The 17,624-nt window shown below is 39.1% G+C and overlaps 1 protein-coding gene across 3 annotated transcripts in view; it reads right to left on the reverse strand.

Annotated features, from left to right (window-relative positions):
* Positions 1-17,624, reverse strand: part of PLCB1 (phospholipase C beta 1) — a 738,719-nt gene that overhangs the window by 88,677 nt on the left and 632,418 nt on the right. For 2 of the 3 annotated variants that reach the window (XM_031656114.1, XM_031656115.1), the window contains exons 28-31: positions 9,078-9,154; positions 8,881-8,970; positions 8,043-8,100; positions 7,350-7,436 (exon numbers count right to left, since the gene is read on the reverse strand). In XM_031656114.1, the coding sequence (XP_031511974.1) occupies positions 7,350-7,436; positions 8,043-8,100; positions 8,881-8,970; positions 9,078-9,154 (312 nt within the window). Of the gene's footprint in view, positions 1-2,792; positions 4,552-7,349; positions 7,437-8,042; positions 8,101-8,880; positions 8,971-9,077; positions 9,155-17,624 lie in introns of those variants that run through there. The other variant, XM_031656116.1, reaches the window with a different exon arrangement.

A 17,624-nucleotide genomic window follows, 5' to 3' on the forward strand; every position in this document is an offset into this window, starting at 1 on the left:
ACACACACAATTTTTTACTGGCTCTGTTTTTCTAGTTGAATCGTGACTGATACAGATGTTAACCAATTCAAGTATTTCAGAAACACAACATGGAGACTTTCTATTTCTGATAATGGCTGATTAGATTATTTGGACCATCCTTTCCACTGAAAAAAGAAGCTGGATTTAATATGTTTTTTTTTTTTTTTTTTTTTTTTTTTTGATATGGAGTCTCGCTCTGTCACCCAGTCTGGAGTGCAGTGGCATGATCTCAGCTCACTGCAACCTCCACCTCCCAGGTTCAAGCAATTCTTCTACCTCAGCCTCCAGAGTAGCTGGGATTACAGGTGCACACCACCATGCCTGACTAACTTTTGTATTGTTTTTAATAGAGTCAGGGTTTCACCATGTTGGCCAGGCTGGTCTCAAACTCCTGATCTCAAGTGATCCTGCTGTCTTGGCCTACCAAAGTGCCGGGATTACAGATGTGAGCCACCATGGTTGGCCATTAAAACTATCTTTAAAGACCCAAAGAACTACAAGAACTTAATGATCAGGGTCAAACTGAAGGGGGCATTGAACCTAGACAGGTAATAAGCAAGGACGCTGCTTTCACCCTGATAGGCTTTTGCTCATGATGGAAATTTTGAGTTCACCCTTTGACAGCCTTGAAGGCTGAGGAGCCTACACTCAAGAGCTGAGGCTTTTCCAGGGTGAGGAATGTCACAGGAAAGCTTTCCTGAAACAAGCTAATACATACAGATTATAGATTTGAAAATAAACCAAATAGAACATCGGAAATAAAATACACAACCTGAAATTAAACACTCAGAGGATGTATAGAATAGCAGCTTAAACAAAAAATTGATGCATTACAAAAAGGGTCAGAAAAAAAATTGCCCACAGAGCAGTACAGAAAGCTAAAGGATGGAAAACACTAAAAACAATTCATTGACAGAGGAGATGGAGTAAAAAGGTTCATTTTATTTTATATGCAAATATATATATATATAGAATCTTAGAAGGAAAGAAAAAAATGACAGAAGCCATATTTGCTTTCATGATAGTTTAGAGTTTTTGCAGAACTGAGGACAGGGATCCATCTAGCCACCTCAAACACATATTTAGATACATTATAGAAAAACTGCCCAAAATATAAGAAAAAAAATCCTAAATGCTATTGGTGGGGAGGAATACAAATTATCATCAAAAGAACTGTATTAAGACTAACAATTAACTTCTCAACAACAGCAATAGATGCTAGAGGGTGGTGGAATTTTATCTTCAGTGTGCTAAAGGAAAATAACCACCAACACAAAATTTTATATCCAGTGAACATATCATTCCAGAATGGAGGAAATGTGGATTCTCATCTATTAATACATTAAACAAATAAAGACATTTTTGCACAAAAACAAAAATGAAAACTCCAAAGAGTTTCCCACCAGTAGACCGCATGAAAGGAACTTCTAGAGGAAGTACAAGATGATGATCCCAAATGGGCAGAGGATACAAGAAAAAACGTTTCACAAAGAATATGTGAATATGTAGACATATCTAAATGAACCATGATGATAACATAGAATAATAATGCCTTATGTGTTTAAAAGTCTATTGGATTAAATTTCAAAAAAGAAATTGACGAAGCCAGTGAGATTAAAATTGTTCCAATGCCCTGGCATTGCCCAGAAGGAGAGTAAACATGTCTAAGTTTTATACTCAAGAAAATAAGGCATAACTATGTTTGTTTCCTAAAAAGGCAATTCTTTATATTGACAAAAATGAAAAAGAATTTTCTTCTACAGAACAAACAAAAACAAACCACTGTGTGGTTAATTGAGACTTGACAACGAGCAGAAACATTGTCTATATAGGCAGTGTTCCCCGCTATAGGCAGCCAGTTCCCACTCTGTGGTTTGGCTTCTGGGAGAAGATCCAATAGGTGCTGGCAAGGAAGAATCCATTTCCCCGTCAAGCCGCAAAAGATTAGAGGAGACACAAATACATTACTTTAAAAAATGTTTTATTTTAAATCCCTAAGTTTGCCTTTTCTCTCCCGAACACAAGAGATATCAGCCACATTTAAGGTTCTGTCTCAGAGCCCAGCGGTAGGTCTAACAAGACTAACTTCAAGCAGAGTGATGAGTCACTCACCCTGTTACAAAGATGTCAGAGGAGAAATAAGGAAAATCAGTCTATATTCCCTTGTTGGAGGAAAAAAAAACAAAAAGAGCCAGTAGCTACATGATGAAATATTCTTTGGGAATAAATTAAAATGCCCTAAAGCTTCCCGGAATTCTCTCTTGATGATGAGCTAAATTAAAACAGAAAACCTGTGTTCTAAGAAGCATCAAAGACAAATTAAGCATCAGAGAAAAAGTAAATTACACATTTATTGACTGTTTTATGAGGTTATGGAGACAGTTCATTAAAAATTCCCCTCAAAAGATGATTCTTCTTATAAAGAGTCAGGAGCTGCAAAGTGATCAATAAACACTGGCATATTCACAACAGACTCAGGGCAACTTGTGATCAACCGTGTTTTCTTTTTTCTTTCTTTCTTTTTTTTTTTTTTTTTGAGACCGGGTGGTCCCACTCAGTTCCCCGGGCTGGAATGCAGTGGCGCGATCTCAGCTTACTACAACCTCCACCTCCCGGGTTCAAGTGATTCTCCTGCCTCAGCCTCCCAAGTAGCCGGGACTACAGGCGCCCCCCACCATGCCTGGCTAATTTTTGTATTTTGGTAGAAACTGAGTTTTCCATGTTGGCCAGGCTGGTCTTGAACTCTTGACCTCAAGTGATCCGCCCACCTCAGCCTCCCAAAGTGTTGAGATTTCAGGCATGAGGCACCACGCCCGGCCAACTGTGCTTTCATATGTTAAAATGAATATCTTTGAAGTGTTCAGGAAAAAGGTAGAAGGTCATTTTTATAATGGATCAATTCAGGGTTGAGCAGGACCACAAAAGGTATGGATTCTCTCTGCACTGGCAGTTGGGTTCTTGAGTTGTTCCTAACATTGCTTGTACACATAAACACTTTCCTATTGACTTTGGCAAACCCAGGTATGGAAATGCCAAGGAAACCAATTATTTCCCCGAGTCCGAAGACTGGCCAGTGTTTACTGCATCCATCTTGAAAATTCTACCACTATGGATTTCAAAAAAAGGCACACCTCAAACAAAACTGAAACCCACATACACTCAGGGACTGAATCAAATATCTCATTGCTAGAAAACATGCAGTTGAATGTTTCTCCAGAATTCAGAACTGTCCTGGAAAGGAGCTAAGTATTCCCTTCTAAGAGTATCTATTGTTGTTTATAACATAATAAGTTTCCATGGGACTTATGTACAGCAATGTACATCATTTTATGTCAAATCGAGGCCAAAATATTTTATTGTACAAATTGCCTGGAGGGACCACCTATTTCCATTTTCCCCAAGGCCCTCAAAATTACCTACAAAAGGAATAAACTAATTGAATCTCTTTTTTCATAGGGGAAAAATGAACTTTCCATATGAAAAGAGCTTGGTGCATGTCACACAGTGGAACAATCTAAAATAAACTTTTCACATGTGACTGGCCACATTTGGTCCCCCAACAAATAGCGACCAGAAAGCCTGAAGGTCCTGGGTCACATGCAGAACTGAAACAAATTTTTAGCCTGATTTTGATTGAGGCATATTCTCGTATGACTGCTGTTGCAGGATGGTAAAAATGTTGGGAACTCCAGATGACATGCACATTGTTCAGTAAACCGCTAGCAAAGTCACACTTTGAATGAGGTTTCACATGTAGTTTGCTCTAAATTGAGCCAGAATAACTACTTCTTTGCTACTGAAAAACTGTTAACTTTGAGCCATTGGCTTTTCAAATTTCTTTCGCTGAGAGATTTACAAAATATCTGTTTGTTACTTTCAAAAGAGTTGTTTGTTTACCAATGGCTTAGAAAATTACACCAATATGATTGGGGTTGATCAAGGTTCAGAATACCTCAAAATAGTAATATCCCAGAGTAAACAGCAATGTAAACAAGAGCTTCCTCCCTGTTAAGAACAAGATTGGGAACACGAAACACATTATTACATTAGTTAGAATAAGTGGATGAAGAGAAAGTAAATTATTATATACAACAACATGGTGAAAGAAATGGAAGAACAGGAAGAAATACGATGTCATGTAGCCTATACAGACTTTTGGTGCCAGCAAAAACTTAGCTATGATCAGTTTCTAGTTAAAAAGCTTCATCCCATCTGTAAATTTTCCTCTGTAACCTATGGCAAAGTTTGGCATGCTTTCTTCTTCATAAGAAAGTTACAATTGCCTTTAGTATTATCTGCCGCAATGTCGGCTCACGTTCCTCATCCAAAACCCAGTAATGGAACCGTTCATAAAGTTCTAGAGGTCACGAAATCACTCTGTCTTCTTATCTGACTGAATGGAACTGACTCCGTGGACTTGTTTTAGAGATACTCTTGATCAGTTTCATTTCCTTGGGTTGTTCCTTGCTTTGTGTCTGCTTTTGCTATTTTCCCTCATGTCTATGTGAAGATTCAAAGCCTGTTTCAGTACTAGACGTGGAGAGGGATTATTTCAAAGACAGTGTTACTGTAGTTTTGATCCATGCCCCACAGTTACAGAAGCATCAGTGACTGCTACCCTGGCCTGGCCTCTCCTCACCACCCATTTATTAATATCTACTTTGCTGTCCTGTGCTTTGGTCTTTCTTCACGTGCCTCACACTTGATTTTGTTGTTTTACTCTACGTCTGTTACTGCTCCTCTTACCAGTGTCATCTCCCTTTTTAACCACCATGCCCCACAATGTTAACAGTCATGACTTATTATTTTATTAATAAAATCACAGCTCTAAGGCACAACGTTTTCAAGCCATGCAGAAAAACCCTCAAGAAATGCTTTAGTTTGACATGGAACCAACAATCTTCAAGGGCAACCTTCAAATCCAGACACAAAAAGCTGGTCATAGAGCAACCTCATGGAAGAAAAGCACAGAGGAATTCATCATGGTACCTATTTACAATAAAAAATGCAGACAATAGAACTACTAAAAATTCATAGAAACACTTCAGATCTCTTTCCAAGGGGCCAAAAAGAAAGAAATTAAAAATTGTTAGAAACGTGGCTGTAACATACCCTCTATGTTACATATCTACCCAATTGCTGTTTCCCCTCTATTTCTTTGATGATATAATATCAATTTTGTTCAGGTACCTGATGACCATGGAATTGAGAAACTGAACTCTCTCTAGCCTTGTGAGTGAATCTTAATTACTCTAAGCCAATCATGAAAGTGATACCCTATTGCCCATGATTGGTTTAAGAATGGGAATATGAGGCCATTGTAGCCAATGAGGAAACACCAGCTAGGGAGGATGTAGGAAGGCTTTTCTCAGTTCTAGAAAGGGTTACAAAATGAAGACATTTGCCATTTGCCGCACGGCCTTTGAGTGGTTTTATGTAAGGTTATGATGTGTGGAGCTAGGGCAGCCGTCTCATGACTGAGTTCACGGCCTGCAGCTAGAAGGCGACAACAGTAGAAATTCAAAAAATACCTGGAGATGAAATTGTTAAGCCACTAAATTAATCATTGTTACAACTGTGGTACCTCTGAATTTCCAGTACTGTGGCTTACTAAATCCTATAGCTGTTGAAGCCAGTTTTAATTGGGCTTATTATAAAATTGCAGCTGAATGCACCCTGACTGCTGATAAAATGGCCAAAAGTTATTAGTTCTTTTCATGACCAGTTATATCCAGGGAAGAAGTTGAAGGGTGCTTCCACATTTATTGAGGTTGATTTTAATCATGATGGCCTAGAGCAGTAACATGAAAATCTTTATATGGGTTATTGATACTGAGAGTTATATACTTTAAACACATTAATGATTTTACATTCACATTTTATCTGTAAGTAAAATAGTTAACATTGTTGAACTGAAACACACACATGAAAAAAAAAAAGCAAAATGAAACTCTGAAAAGAATCATATTCCCTAAGATAAATTTTTTTGAAATACAAAAACTAGCTGAACCATCAAACACAAGCAAATTCTATTATGTCAATGTACAAAGTAATGACAAATTTAAATCCAGACAGCATAGATTAGAAATGTATGTATCTGATATATCACCTGGGACTGATTATTGTAAAGGTGTTTCTTAAATTTCAGTCAAACTGGATCTTTTGCTCTAAATAATTTGAGCATTTTAAAAAGATCAATCCTGATTGGAAAGTATAGCAATTTCTGAAATTATGTTAAAATTTATTCCACTTTATTAGTGCATAATCAACCTGAGAGGGTGGCTGAGAAGATCTACATTATATGTTTATAGGAGAAACATAAGAATTAGCACCATATCTAAGTAATTATTAATTCTTGCTTGAGAATCTATATTGTCCACCCTAAAAACTTAGAAATTAAAAATATTAAATAAATGTCTTATATAATAAATATGAAAGCATAAGAGCACAAAGAACTATGAAAATGTATTCAGAATGATCCACAAGAAATCTATAAGAAGTAAATTTGTGAATGAAACATACAATTAAATAAAACCCTAACGTTTTTTAACTTTGAGGACTCAAGAAATACTTGTGTGGAATGGCAATACTTTTTAGAGTAGATATTTTAAATTGGAAATAGAAGGGCAGGAAAATTGAAAAACACAATTTCCATAAACAGAAAACTATTCGGTGACGAATCAAAATGGAAGGAATGTTCTAAAACTGAGATTCCATTTGCTAACCTCAAAGTATTTGATCTACAGATATTCAATTCATTCAAAGTTAATATTCATAAGACAATTAATTGTAACCAAACAATGAACATAAGATAATTTTAAAGTAGAGCACCAATCAACTGTTACTATGGGAAACAAAAGATTTGCTTTTCTCTGATTTATGAGACTATTTTGCTGTAGAAAAACCGAAGTGATTTTGGTGCAGGGCGTCCTCTGCTGGACAGCGGGTGCCATTACAACATTACATCAGCTATTTACAACTCAAGTTTACTTAGTAGTAACCAAACTGAAGGTTTGGATAGTTTCTGATTCTCCAGGAGAAAGGGACTATAAAAATACCTTTATCTGAGCCATACCCCTGATTAGTTAAAGCCAAATCTCTGGGGCTGGGTTCTGTACATTTGCAGTTTTTAAAAGCTCACCAGCTGATGATAAATGCTTACCGAATATTGCTATATTTTTATCTTCATTGAGAAAGATACATGAGTTTCATATGCAAGAACTGATCTGATACTGTGTACAAGGTACTTATGTAAACCAGGAAGGTTTTATTCTTACTAAATAGAAATCAAATAAAATAATTGTGCATTTTAATTCAGTTCCGTTTACCTTGGGCTTTTCATCCAGGATCTGCTGACGTATTTCCTTGTGTTTCTCTACGAGTTTTTCTTGCCGTTTACTTTGCGCCTCTTCTAGCTATAAGAAAAGTTACAAGAAACATTATTTTCATCTAAACGTTTAAAAGTGTCCATTTTCAGAAAATACTGAAAGCTTTTCAGATCTATGGCTTGCATTTGATTATTTGATCTCCTGATCAAGAACTACACTTACAAGTATAGTAGACTGTAGTAAGTGTTGAAGCTGAGTGATAGGAACATAGGGTGGGAGGTGGTGATCAATGGACTGTACTGTTCTTACATTTTTATAAATATGTAAACATTTCTATGACATTAATTGGAAAAAAAAAAAAAAAGGACAGCCCTTCAAGGTTGCCATCATCTCTATCATTGATGACAATTACAGGTTCTTTTGGGAAAACTCTCATTTACAATATGTTTCTGGGCTCTTGACTTTGGAAATGACTCGACTGTCTATTTTTAGATGGATCCTTTTACATAGCTGTTTGCAATTCAACTTGCAGAAATGTTGATTAAGGAGTGCCCACCCTGTGAAACAGCTCTGCTAGGTGCTAGTGATAAAAAGATATGACAAGGCATGACATTTCCTTCCAGAAGCTCACAGTGAGCTCACCAAATGTTCACACATGGTTTGCAAAGGAGAGAGTGTGATGAGCCCACATACCCTCTTGATGTACTGCACCACTTCCTGGATATATGACCGGATCATCTCTGTCTTCTCCCTTAAAGCAAATGATGAATACATCATTATACCAACTCATCCAAAATTGACAAACAGGAATCTCAGACTTCTAAATGACAGGTTACAGAACTCTCAACATTATTTTCTTTTTTCTGATTTATTTATTTGAGACAAGGTTTCGCTCTGTTGCCCAGGGTAGAGTGCAGTGGCACCATCATGGCTCACTGAAGCCTTGACCTACAGGGCTGAAGCCATCCTCTGGCCTCAGCCTTCTGAGTAGCTGGGAATACAGGTGTGCACCACCACACACAGCTAATTTTAAAATTTTTTTGTAGAGACAGTCTCTCCATGTTGCCCAGGCCCCTCTTGAACTCCTGGCCTCAAGCAATCCTCCCACCTAGGCCTTTCAAAGTGCTGAGATGACAAATGTGAGCCACAGCAACATTCTTATTACTGCTACAAGAAAGGTATAATTTGCCAGCCTCCCGACAAAAGTCAGGTTCCTCCCAAGGCACAGGCTCTGTTTTCACTAAATGCCAGGAAGGTTATAGGTAGGAAGTGAGGATTTAGCCTTTGCCTGAGGGAAGCTCTTTGCTTACTCTTTATCTAAAAGGTCCTGGGTGTGCCTCACTCCTTTTGGAACTACTCTTTGTTTGAGCCTTCCCTGTTAAAAACCTTACCAAAAGAACCTTTTGTAAGGCTGACTAGAGGAGAAATTTCATGGAGGAGTCTTTGACTGGTTAAGATCCTGTGACTCCGATGTACAGAACAAAATAATTCCCAGGTGAACTGTTGGGGAGAGGGGACACTTTTGACTTACTCTTCCATCTGACTTTTGTCTTTAGATTTAGCTTCTGTTATCTTCTCCTGCCTCTTTTTATCCATTTTCTTCTTTAATTCTTTCTTTTCTCTGAAGTCACAATGGAAGTAAAAGAGAAAAAAGAGGTCAATCAGATGGGAATTTGTGTTGAATAAATGTAGATGCACATGTCAATTGTAATGGGAATGAAGGCTTACTTCTCACAGATTTCTTTGAGCTTCTTTAACTGATTGTTCTGACACTCCTCTGCGACATCCGTCAACTTTTGAATAAGCTGGAAAAAGAAAATGTCAGTTTGCTATTTCAAATGATCGCAAACAGAGCTTCCTTCCCACCTCCCTCAAACAACAGAATCTATAGTTAGAAAATCTGTGATGGATGTTTCACAATAGTTAAAGTTGCCAGACATCTAACATTGGCAATGAGGACAATTTAGAACCATCATATTATCTAGGCTTATGGGTTTTAATATAAAATTCTTCTTATTATCTATTTTTAATTAAACAGAATTCATTAGATTGTTGTGGCAGTTACAGAGCCCCGCTCAGCGCGAAGACAACCTATAGTGTGGGACCTGGGTCCAGTCTCTACCCTATGACTTACTAAAAGTGAAATTTGGGGCAAGACCCTACATTTTCAGAACCTACATTTTCTCAGTTATAAATGGGATTATCCCTACCTTTATGTTTTGGAGGTACTGTGAAGCTCAAAATAAAAATAAGTATGACACAAATGTAAGTTATAATCAACAGCGAGTTATAATTCTTGGCTCACAACTATCATTCATTGTTGAATTGCTTTGAGGATGACATGAGTTTTCCATCTTAGAAGCTGACATTTATGTTCTTGTGTGGGCAATTTCCAGTAGATATAAAGAACATCAGAAATTCTCTTTGTGCTATCATTGAACTGTCACTACCTCACCGTGAACACAAGTATTTATTGTAGTACATCTATTATCAAATCAAGCCCCAAGAGGGCATCAATTGTGTTTTTGTATCCTTGTTACTCTGCACAATTCACAATTCCTAATATTCACTTGATGCCCAATAGGTGTTTGTCAATTACATAAAGGTAATTCTGCCTGCCAATCTTTTCCTTTTTTCCATGTGAGGAATCTGGAGAACCTTCTGCAAGGTTTTCAGGTGGCTCTAGCAACTGGACTCAACCCTTCTTACTGGAACACCAAATAGATGGTGTGGACATCCTCTGAAAGGCCCCACTGCTTTTCCCATAGATGGAGATTCTCTTTCCCAAAAACATATAGAGCAAGCCAAGTTGACTAGTCTTGTATAAGTGGTAGCTGTAATAGTGACAAGACAAATCATAATACCACAAATTTTTGAGACAGCCAAGTATAAGGGTCCCTGGAAAAACTCCAATGGGCCTGCTCGCTGGGAGGAATGCACTCTGGGGTGCAGCCACAGAAGTCCACTCCAATCGCAGCCTGGCCACTCCTCTTCCTGGGTGGAAGTTGGAATTCAATCTGCAAGGTGGGAAGCACACTAGCAGGGACTCTGGCCTTGCGGAGAGAACCTGTTTCCCTCTTTTCCTTTGAACACAATCAAACCCTGTCCTCCTTACTCTTCAAATTGTCTTTAAGCCTAACTTTTTGTGGCCATGTGACAAGGACCCCGTCTTTAGCTGAACTAAGGAGAGGGCCCTACAGCGCTTTCATTGATCATTTCTATATGTCAGGCACAGTTTTAAAAGATTCACATGTAGCTGACCGCGGTGGCTCACACTTTAATCCCAGCACTTTGGGACGCCGTGGCAGGCAGATCACTTGAGGTCAGGAGTTCAAGACTAGCCTGACCACCATGGTAAAACCCTGTCTTCACAAAAACTACAAAAAAATTAGCCGGGCATGGTGGCAGGCACCTGTAATCGCAGCTACTTGGGAGGCTGAGGCTGGAGAATCACTTGAACCCGGGAGGTAGAGTTTGCAGTGAGCCGAGATTGCACCATTGCACTGCAGCAACTCTGGGCACACTCTGGGCAACAAAAGCAAAACTCTGTCTCAAAAAAAAAAAAAAAAAAAAAAAGATTCACATGTATTTACTTAATCCTGAGAGTTGTCCTGTGTGGTTGGTGTTATTATTTTTGTTTTACATATGAACATGCTGACACACCTGGCTCAAGTTCTGGGCTCAGGACCCCAGAGCTGGTAAGTGGCTGAGCTGCTTAAAAACCCAGACAAATAAGGTTCCATGGCTTACAAGAGAATTATAATACGGAATTCACATTCATTTAAAATTATCATGAAATTTGATGCATTCATCTGTGAAGTGGATTAAATCTGAACAAATATTAACTAGGACTTGGGTCAGCAGAAAGCCTATTTGATCCTTCAAAAGGGATTGCCTAATCGTGATTATCACAGTTAAAGAAATCATGAGGCATTACTTTGTAGTCATGCCATTTATCGAGCTGTAAAATTCCAGCATGCAAAGACTCTGGCCATTTCCTTGGGGTCTCCTGCAATGCCTCTATTTAGCTGAAGTGTCCTCTCACTAGCACCTTCCCTTCCCTAGAGGGCCTTTCTCCTCTTCCAATCACTTGAAGGAGTTACAGAGAGTTACCCAGGGTTCACCTTCCTTGGCTGCAACATCAGAATCACTTGGGGGAACTTCTTAAAAATACAGATTCCAGGACCTATGGACTCCAAATGTCTAGGGATAGGGCCTGGGAATCAATATTCTCAAAATCTCCCGAGGTGATTTGGATGCTTTGTGCCAGACTTGAAGAGGGAGGTGTCTTGGTGGACCCTCCCTCATTCAACAAGCCACTGCTAAGTCTCCCAGCAACTCTTTTGAATTATATTTCTGTTTCCAGGTTCTCATCACTATCATTCACCTGACTGCAGAATATTTTCTTGATTATGCCAGCATCTGCTCACAGGTACTGTTTTCCTTCCACCTACTGCCCTCATCCTTACCAGCATCAGCATCCGGTCAATGATGAGACTAAGCTTGAGAACTCACAGACCTTCTACCCACTCAGTTCTGACTTTATGTTGGTTTGGTGTCAGGCTCCACACCATTGTCAGTGCTACACTCCCTCCAGGCTCCCCAGAAGTTCCCTCTCTGTTGCGTCCTCTTGCCTCCCTCTTGGCTCCCATCACACCCCCTGCATTTGCCCTTTACCGCTTCCAGAACTGGTTCCCACCTCCTGTGGTCCCAGAACACACACTTATCTAAAATATTCAATTTAGCCACAATGCAATGAATATTTATTAAGTACCTACTAAATAGCAGGCACTGTTTTAGACACTCTGAGCTGATGACCTGGCTTTCTAGATCTTGCTACTCAAAGGGTGGTCCACTTACCAGTGGCAAGAGCATCACCAGGGAGCACATTAGAAATGTAAGTTCTCAGGCCCTACTCCAGATCAACTAAGTCAGAATCTACATGTTCGACAAAATTCCTAGGAGATTTGAGTGCACATTAGAGTTTGAGAAGCATTGTCTAGGTGGTTGTGGAAGATGGAGACTATCGGGAAGAAACTATTTCAATTTCTCTCTGCCCCTTCCCTTTCTAAGCCAGCCTTAGGTGATTCTCCCCTTTGATTGCCCAGATAACTCTGCCCAGAAAACCCCTAATTGGCTTTTCCTATAGGGCGTCATTTACTGACATGCCTTTTATATGTAAATACCTTATTATTGTTCCCACAAAGGGATGTCACCATTTCAACCTTCCATTCTTAATACATGTTTAGAATCCCAGGCTCTATACAAAATAGGCACTGAAAAACATGGTTATGAATGAAATCTTTTAAGTTTCAAAACTACACTGGACCCAACCTCAGCGATAGTTATGAAAGCTCACATTCAAGCCACAGGCTGCCTTATTGGAAATACTTTTAAAATTATATATTGGTGTTTAACAAGTTAAATTTTGTTCCTTTAGGAAAAAGCATCTTAATGTGAAATTCAGGTGTGTTTTTTAAAATGAGGTTTTTGCATGCAATTAAATGAAAATAGTGCTTCCTTAGAATCCCAAAGAGTGTATGTTTTAAAAGGATATCTCTGTGTGTAATATGTAAAATATGGAAAGGTCCTACTGTGCTGAGTTTGCCTTCATCTCCCCCATAGTGCCTTACTACACAACTACACAGCCCCACCTCTGCTCATCTCAGCCTTTTCTTTTCTTTTCTTTTTTTTTTTTTTGAGACAGAGTATCGCTCTGTTGCCCAGGTTGCCGTACAGTGGTGCAATCTTGGCTCACTGCAACCTCCACTTCCTGGGTTCGAGGGATTGTCGTGCCTTAGCCTTCTGAATAGCTCGGATTACAGGCGTGTGCCACCATATCCAGCTAATTTTTGTAATTTTAGTAGAGATGGGGTTTCACCATATTGCCCAGGCTGGTCTCGAACTCCTGACCTCACATGATCTGCCCTTCTCAGTCTCCCAAAGTGCTGGGATTACAGGTGTGAGGCACCAAGCCCGACTTCAGCTATTTTTTAGAAGACCCTCACTCTTACTGAAATTCTGCCCATACAGCATTTACTAATTTTATTTAAATTGTTTCTACTGAAGCTCCAGGACACAGAATAATTAATATTATGATTTTGTTAATATTAAATAGTATGCCACTACTGTCCAGCTCACATTAAATTGGCAATGGGATTTTATATGTGCATCAATAATTTATCTCTCTTTTATGCTGCAAAAAGAGGATTTGGGGTACACCTGTAGTTTTCTCTACCCAATACTAACTACTTCTCCAGGAAGAACGTCCTCTGCTTTCTGAGAATGGCCTCTCCCACATGCTTCCCTTGGGAGCTGCTGTATTTTTTTACCCCCCATCTCTTGGCCAAGGTAATTGGTCCAGGGGAGACATTAATCCAAGTTGGGTCAGTCATACTCTGACTTTTGGTTGCAGGCTTGGTCATCATAGGACCTAAACAAGGTTTTCCCCAAGATTTTTCCTACATGTCAATGGAGAAATAAAACTCTGAAGGGATCAGTGCCTGTATTTTCTATCAAGGGGAAGCCTATCTGCCACTTTGGAAAAGAATAACATTAATACACAGAGGAAAGTAGGGGCAGAGTTTGGACAGCCCCCTTTCTTATGTGATATACCCTGTGTACTTTTCTAGTACATACCCTTCTGGCCTAAGGTAGTCCAGCATGGAATTCTGTGGCTTGCAATCACAAGAATAAAGACAAAATAAAAACAAACAAAAACAGAAATAAAACAATTCTGCTTAATCTCTAAACAAGATAAACTTCTGTGTTTTGGGCTCAGAGTTCTTACGGCATAAGATGTGAAAATAGTACCCAAAAGAGTGATTTTTCATATAATAATTGAAGTGCTTTTTGACTAACCTAAAAGCAAGGTATACCAACTTTTGGTGTATTTATCAGCAGGCTGGCTCTGCTCAAGGAGCCATTCAATCATTTATTAGTCACAAAACTCTGAAAGTAAACTGACTATTAAAGGTAGAGAAGAAGCGAAAATTCGCTTGGACTTTCTAGGAAATAAATTAAGAGGGTATGTGGTAAACTGAATGGTAGTAAACAACATTTAATTTTCACTTTTGGTATGATTTTTTTTTTTTCTGTCCCAAAGGAACAGACACATCTCAATTACTTTGCTGGTTTGTTTGCCATTCATGATAACTCTCCCAGCTCAATGTTCCAAGCCTTTTAAGGAGTTAAAAGAAAGGCCCTGGGGAATAAAACTTCACGCTTGTTCTCAACTCTGCTAAATTTCACTTGCTTTAGTCATTGGAGGGCAAGAAAATGGTTTCCATGGAGGAGAATAATTCCTTGACTCTAACTCAAAAGGGATAAAAAATATGTGGACAGAAATTGGTACGTTTGGAGTCTCTTCTAGGAAGGATACTCTTGGAACACAGGCAAAAAGCCAAGTCTAGAATATTCATACTTCGGGCTCAACACATCTTCCTTTCCCTTCCGCTAATGTCTAAAGAAGATGCCTCTTTCTTTTCTGTTAGTCAAAGCATTTACTCTGGATTTTCACTATACGTTGTTTTTCTTCTTCTATTTTTTTCTTAATTTACAAAACATCTGAACTAAGTAATGATCTACACAGCAAGCACATCACTGACAATTTGAAAACAAGGTAGAGGCAGGAGGATCACTCGAAGCCAGGAGTTTGAGACCAACCTGGGCAACATTGTGAGACCTGTCTCTTAAAAAATACAGAAAATTAACTGGGCATGATGGTGCATGCCTGTAGTCCCAGCTACTTGTGAGGCTGAGGTAGGAGGACCACTAAAGCCCAGGAGATGGAGGCTGCAGTGCACTGTGTTTGTACCACTGCCCTCCAGCCTGGGCAGCAAAGCTAGACTTTGTGTCTAAAAAAACAAAAACAAAAGCAAAAACAAGGAAGATGCTTATATGGGAGTGTGACCTGACCATTCATTCAAAGAGTATTTACCTACTATGTGCCAGTACTATGCTAGTATTGATGGTCCAACCTTTCTCTGTGAGTAGACAGAGAGGGCCTTGTCCACCCAGAGCTATAATCTCTACTAGCTCCCTTCTCTTTTCAGAAGGAGAAAGTCTTGGACAAAAAGGGCAAGTACCTTGATCATTCTATGAGATATTCTTTCACATCTATAAAATTATTATTTGTAAAATTTCCACAGCTAAATAGAACTTATATTAAACTAGCTGCTTATTTGAGTTTCAATGTTATAATAATCTTTGAAATGTTTTTTCCTTGCTGAGCAAAGAAAAATGAATGTGAAAGTCTGACCAAGGCTTCTATTCAATGTGGAGTTGCCACCTGATATGGTTTGGTTCTGTGTCCCCACCCAAATCTCATCTTGTAGCTCCCATAATTCCTATGTGTTGTGGAAGGGACCCAGTGGGAGATGACTGAATTATGGGGGTGGGTCTTTCCTGTGCTGTTCTTGTGATAGCGAATAGGTCTCACAAGAACTGATAGTATTATAATGGGGAGTTTCCCTGCACAAGCTCTCTTTGCCTGCCGCCATCCATGTAAGATGTGACTTGCTCCTCCTTGCTTTCCTCCATGATTGTGAGGCCTCCCCAGCCATGTGAAACTATGAGTTCAAGTAAACCTCATAGTTTGGGTATAAATTGCCCAGTCTTGGGTATGTCTTTATAAGCAGTGTGAAACGGACTAATATACCACCTTGAGTAGGGAACTAGATAAATAAATTAAGCTACATTCATACAATAAAGTAATACAAAGCCATGAAAAAGCTTTAAAAAGCATGACATGAAAAATCACCATGACATAATGCTAAGTAAAAGAAGCAAATTGAAAACTATATGGATTTGGATCGTGTGTGTGTGTGTGTGTGTGTGTGTGTGTGTGTGTGTTTGTGTGTATCCCATTAGGGTACTAATCAGGAAAATTGACAAAAATGTTGACAGTTATTTTATTTCACATTTCACTACTAAAATCTTTTGCTTACTTGTCATTTCTTATTTAGTAGGAAATGCAACATTTCTTGGGAAAGCTAAATTATTTTTCAAAAAAAAAAAAAATGACCCTATGTAAAGTCTGAATATTGGAGGAAGACAGATAGCACTACCACAACTGTCCTAGGGATACTTCCTGACACTGCAAATACTCCTGGCACATATACTTCATCTAGGCAACCACAGAAAGGAGAACATTCAAGTGTGGCTCCCAGATAGCTGGGAGAGCACATGGTGCTGGTAGAAATCATTCAAAGAGAGACAACGAGTTCCCTCAAGCTGTGGCAGGATATAAAAAACTGTAATACACATTTATATTTGAAGTGTATATAGATTTCCTAGTCAATTCAAGTATTGTACAGAAAAAGGCTTTCATTAAAAACAATATTTCAGGTGCATTATCTTGTTGTTCCTCCTTACAGTTTCATGAGGTAAGAGATATTTTTATCTCCATTGAACAGGTGAGAAAATTGACATTCAGGTGGTCATGCAGTGACTTGGTGGAGGAGCAGTGGCCTGAAATGAGGACATATGACCCTAGACCCCTCACTCAACACCATTCGCATCCTGATGGGCCTGTCCATTCATAGCTGATCAATATCTGCCCAGAGCTTGCTGTCTGAAACACAACTTTTTAACCTTCTGGGGCTGAACTCAGTTTGATGGTACTAATGTTGGTTTGGGGTCCTGGAATGACTGCTGGTGGGACAGACATGAGGATGTGTAAGAAGAACATGAGCCATTAAGGTTGATGTAAAGAAAGAGGTGAATGGATGTGATTAGAACATATGGGAGATATGGGAAAGGGGAGAAAAGACAGGAGGCAAAGCAAAGCAAAGTAAGGCTCTGCAGAGGATAATGCATATGGTGACTGTGAAAGAAATGAGGAAATCTCTTTGTGAAGCCACTAAAAAGGAGGAAGAAGAAAGAAGACAAAATGGTGGGTCAAGCACATCTGTGGCTGAGAAGCAAAAACTCCTTAACTTTACCACAAAATCCCTGCTCACTGGGCTGTGGATGTTTAGTAGAATGTGATGCTAGAGCTGAATACCCAGAGTGATTGGAGACCCTCCGGTGAATCCCTAAGAATTTCCACCCCTCACCAAAGTCACTTTAAAAATTAAAACCTAATCCTAATGGTATAGACAAAACACAAGTTTAACCAGTGACAGTTGATGAAAAACAGATAAATGAATTAGAACAGATTTCCCAACCCTGTAGTTCTTCTCTGGAGCAAGAGTCCTTACCTGGGGTTTACAGACCCCCAAGCTGTTCATTGAGAGATATCATGGAGCACAAGCACTTGAATGGGGTGGAGGA

Source organism: Papio anubis, chromosome 16 (genome assembly GCF_008728515.1).
Source record: "Papio anubis isolate 15944 chromosome 16, Panubis1.0, whole genome shotgun sequence".
In the NCBI taxonomy this organism is placed as follows: domain Eukaryota; kingdom Metazoa; phylum Chordata; class Mammalia; order Primates; family Cercopithecidae; genus Papio; species Papio anubis.